Raw genomic sequence first — 5000 nt, forward strand, 5'->3', positions numbered from 1 at the left:
AGTACACTTACGCAACCACACACACGTACGTGTACCTGTACATGCCACACACACACGCGCATGCGCGCGCACACACACACACACACACACACACACACACACCACCATAAGATATGACTAAAACCACAAGATAAAACTATGACTAATACCTTTTCTATGTTCCCTATGTTGTTATGGGTTACAGAAAAACGGTTTCCTAGGTTTGCCAGACTGGGAATATGAACAGGTTCCTAGACTGGGATATGGAATACGGAGCAGCTCAGGTATGGAACACGGAAGAGGTTAAGTGCCTCAACACATCCTAATGTCTATTGTTGAAAGCCTTGTGTGAAGCCAGCTGTGTTAATTTCCGGGAAGATGGTGGTGTATGTACAGTATGAGGTCAGATGGTAATATGATCCACAAAACTGTGTTTGTGATGTACTGTATGTGTGTGCGTGTGTGTGTGCGCGCGTGTGTGTGTGTGTGTGTGTGTGTGTTTGACATGAGGGAAGTGGCCTGGTCCACCCTGCAGCATTTCTACCAGTTTCAACAATTCGGGAACAAAACCTGACACTAACATGATACTGTACCACTCCACTCCCATCTCTCTCTCTCTCTCTCTCTCCCTCCCTTCTCTTCTTTTCTCCTTCTCTCTAGCTCTCTCTCTCCCCCTTCCTTGCTCTTTCTTCCTCTCTCTCTCCTCCATCTCCTTCTCTCTGTCTCCCTCCCTCTTACTCTTCACTCCTCTCTGTTTCTCTCTCCCCATTATCCCCCCCCCCCTCCTCCCTCTCTCTCTCTCTCTCACTTCTTTGCGTGTTTTGTTCTCTGTGGCCTGGATGCGATGGTCCATCTCCTCCTCCATCTCGCTGAGCTGCATGGCCGCCTGGTCCTGGGCCCTGAACAACAACACATCAACACACCATCAACACCGTTACCAGATAGACACACACCATCAACACCGTTACCAGATAGACACACACCATCAACACCGTTACCAGATAGAAACACCATCAACACCGTTACCAGATAGACACACACCATCAACACCGTTACCAGATAGACACACACCATCAACACCGTTACCAGATAGAAACACCATCAACACCGTTACCAGATAGAAACACCATCAACACCGTTACCAGATAGAAACAGGCCCTGAACAACACACCATCAACACCGTTACCAGATAGACACACACCATCAACACCGTTACCAGATAGACACACACCATCAACACTGTTACCAGATAGAAACAGGCCCTGAACAACACACCATCAACACTGTTACCAGATAGAAATACAGTTTCAAGTACAGCAGAACTTCAGATATCCAAACTTCTGAGATCCGAAAAGTGTGTGTGTGTGTGTGTGTGTGTGTGTGTGTGTGTGTGTGTGTGTGTGTACCGTTTGACGGCGAGGGCCAGGTTCTCCATCTCTCCGTTGTGCTGTTTGATCTCCCGGGTGAAGTTCATGATGACTCTCTCGAGCTGAGGGACCAGACGGGGCTCCGTCACACTGATGTTCTGGTACAACGTGGCCGCCTGCTCAGTCCTGCAGCACAATGTCAAAATAACGTTACAGCAACATCCCAGCAATGCTAATACAACATCCAACTGATGTTCTCGTACAATGTGGCCGGCTGCTCAGCCTTGTAACACAATGTCACAATAACGTTACAGAAACATCCCAGCAACATCCCAGCAATGCTAATACAACATCCAACTGATGTTCTCATGTACAATGTGGCTGCCTGCCCCGTCAAATATACAGCATAGCACACAATATCAGAGCAACATCACAGCAAGGTTAATACAACGTCACAACAACGTTACAGTAACATCAGACTGCCGTTCTGGTACAAGTTGTTGATTGATTTAGATCTGGACTAAAATCTCATCCAATACAGCAGCACCTTCTCTGAGGATTCTTGAAGAAGTAGCATCCTTCAGGCCTGTTGATGTCATGTGAGGACATGTCATCACTGGGAGATGTGGAACACACAATCTAATCCCAGGCACTCATGTGGGTTGTCAGGATTAAAAGGCCTTTATTATATATTTATTATATGGACTAGAAAACGATTAAAAACACTAGCATATAATTTGTCGGTTTAGACTCTACACATGACACCTACTGTAGGTGCAGGACACCTCGCCTAGAAATGATCCTAATCCTAATCCTTAATCCCAATTCTAATCCCGGGATCAACCGCCTGTAGACAATCACTGATGTTCTACATGCAGTACTGTTACACTGGTCACCCTGAGACCATCGGGCTGAAATGTCAACATGAAATGTGCTTAGAGTTAAGCCATGTGCGAGGTGATATTACTTACTTTTGAACACCATGAACAGTACACACACACACACACACACACACAAATTCCCCTGCTTACATAAAGATAACAAAACCCGGAGTGGCATCACTTCCTGTGCCCCCAGCTAATGTGGAAACTGGGTCAGGCGGTCTTGCGGGCCCTGAGGTAGGTGTGTTTGCGTTTGACAAGGTTCTAGCCCCTGAGCATATAGACACACTGTTCCACAGTCAAACACACAGCGGAGCAGGCATTGTCACACAAACACACCTAGCCTACCTGCCTGGAGATACTCCTCCATCCCATAATATTCCTCTACAGGGGGGATGGTGAGGAGGTCATATATGAGGGTATGCATATGGGACCGTCTGTCTGTCTGTCTGTCTGTCTGTCTGTCTGTCTGTCTGTCTGTCTGTCTGTCTGTCTGTCTGTCTGTCTGTCTGTCTGTCTGTCTGTCTGTCTGTCTGTCTGTCTGTTCTTCACTGCCTCATTCTCTATGTACAATATCTGTCAGTCTCTGTCTCTCTCTCTCCCCATCACACACACACACACACACACACACACACACACACGCAAACTTTCTCTTTTCTCACATAACACAAAGTGTAACATAACTCCATCTTCTCTGAAAAGCCTCTCTTTCTCCCAGCGCCTGTGTGTCTCCCTGTTATAATAAGCTCCATTAAGAGCCGGTGCAGAGGAGGGGTCCCAGATCCAGGGCTGCTCTCATGACTGGGGCCCGCCCTGGGGGGCCCCTCACAAAACACAACACTGACCTCTTTCCTCTGACCTGACACAGGATACAGAGAGAGAGAGGGAGAGAGAGGGGAGAGCGAGAGAGAGAGAGGGGAGAGAGAGAGGGAAGAGAGAGAGAGAGAGAGAGAGAGAGAGAGAGAGAGAGAGAGAGAGAGAGAGAGAGAGAGGGGTGACACAACAATAACCTATCTCTCTTCATTCTCCCTCACTCTATTCTGTTGTCCCCTGCAAGGGCGACTGTAGGCCAGGATGCATTTCTATGGCTTTGGTTCTGTAAGACTGATATGGGAGATGCAGTAACACACACACACATAATGTAGACATGCGCGAACGCACACAAGCATAAAGCAAGACAGGTGTCAAAGACACCTTATTTGGCAAAGTTCCGTTTTTGAGTATTATTTTTCAAAGAAACACACTGCAAAATGTAAACCTACATCATGATCAAGATCTGTCGACTTAATGTACATCATTCCAGTTTTTGTCACCAAATCTACAGTCTAGGCTATAAAAGCATACCAGAAAAGACAATAAAACACTACATAACAAAAGATTGAGCATCTTAAACTTGACATAGGACGGCACTACCTGACCTGGGGATGAGCTTGGCCTGGTCCCCCAATCGAGTCTGGAAATCTTCCCACGCTATGGACGAGCCATCCCAAATTAAGCTCTCCGTGTCCCCGTAATACGAACTCCTGGAGATACAGTGGAAACCGCCGATGAACTCGTCCAGGTTGATGGTACCATCTCTGTCCGTGTCAAGTTTAGAGAATATCTGTTCGGACTCGTGCGCCGAGACTTTGAGTTCTGAGCAGATTTTCATAAACTCTCCTTTTTCAATCACCCCCGAATTATCCACATCACAGGCGCGAAAGAGCAAGCACAGTTTCTCTCGGTCCAGGTCCATGCCAAGTAGCGACATAGTTCCGCAAACTCAGGAACTCAGTTCCGCAAAGCCCCCCACCGAACAGCGACTAGGCTACAGAGGCAAACCGGAGAGGTTTGACCGACAAAAGGCTATAAACAAATCGAAACTTTACACCGCGATGCTCTCAAAATCTCTTATAATTGCATCCAAGTCTTTCTAGATATGATGATCGATGTCTTGCTGCGGATAGAGAAAAGTTCCTAACGGCAGCGTCTTAGTTCGACCCGTATCATGGCGTGCGTCTTGTGCCTCTGACTGTGACTGTCACCGTGCGCCCGGTCCCGTACGCACTCGGAGAGGTGGAGCAGGTGTTTGACGCGCCAGACTCGCCCGCTCCGTTTGGCTCGACTCTCTAACTCAGGCGGAACAAACACACTCCGGGCGTCGGGCCAAGTTACCTGTAATCGGTGAATAAACAGCTTAATCTAACTTCCACCACGCACGCGCGTTTCCATAGAGATATCTCGGTGTAGAAGAAAAATGCGGGAAACACTTTCGAAGATTCAGGGCGGAATGTAATTTAGCAGTGCGGTTCTCAGATGACAGAGGATGGACACCGGCGGCCCCTGATTGGTTTATCAGAGATCTAGAACCCCTAAGGTTCCATCCTGGTTTGGAGTCCTATAGTGCCAGCCTGTAGACCCAGGGTGCCGCTTATTTATCACACGCTCGCACGCACGCACGCACACACACACACACACACACACGCACACACAGTGCGCCTGCAACGCACGCACACGCACTTTGGCTGTTTTTCTATTCGTTTTATTTGCGTCATGCCTTAATTGCCATCTGCAAATTGATAAAGACCCCTCCAGGAATGAATAGAACGCCAGGAACAGTTGTGTCAGCAATTTATTCTAGTTTTGTATTGATATCCAGAATTAAACGGTACATCCAGAATTAGACGGTACAACAATTGTACAACAATTGCACATTTGAGTGTGTGTGCGTGCATGCGTGAGTGTGTGTGTTTCATGTCCGCGGGTATAGCTGAACTCGGGGGTTTATGTTGGT

At 47.6% G+C, this 5000-nt stretch overlaps 1 protein-coding gene across 1 annotated transcript in view; it reads right to left on the reverse strand.

Moving 5' to 3' along the window:
- Window positions 1–3977, reverse strand: part of rasef (RAS and EF-hand domain containing) — a gene marked incomplete at both ends in the record, with an annotated part of 15884 nt that extends 11907 nt beyond the window's left edge. Inside the window, 3 exons of the mRNA XM_084439651.1 lie at window positions 788–878; window positions 1386–1532; window positions 3646–3977. Of these exons, the coding sequence (XP_084295777.1) occupies window positions 788–878; window positions 1386–1532; window positions 3646–3977 (570 nt within the window). The remainder of the gene's footprint in view (window positions 1–787; window positions 879–1385; window positions 1533–3645) is intronic.
- Window positions 3978–5000: the final 1023 nt, after the last annotated feature.

This window comes from Borostomias antarcticus, assembly GCF_949987555.1.
Source record: "Borostomias antarcticus genome assembly, chromosome: 6".
NCBI lineage: Eukaryota > Metazoa > Chordata > Actinopteri > Stomiiformes > Stomiidae > Borostomias > Borostomias antarcticus.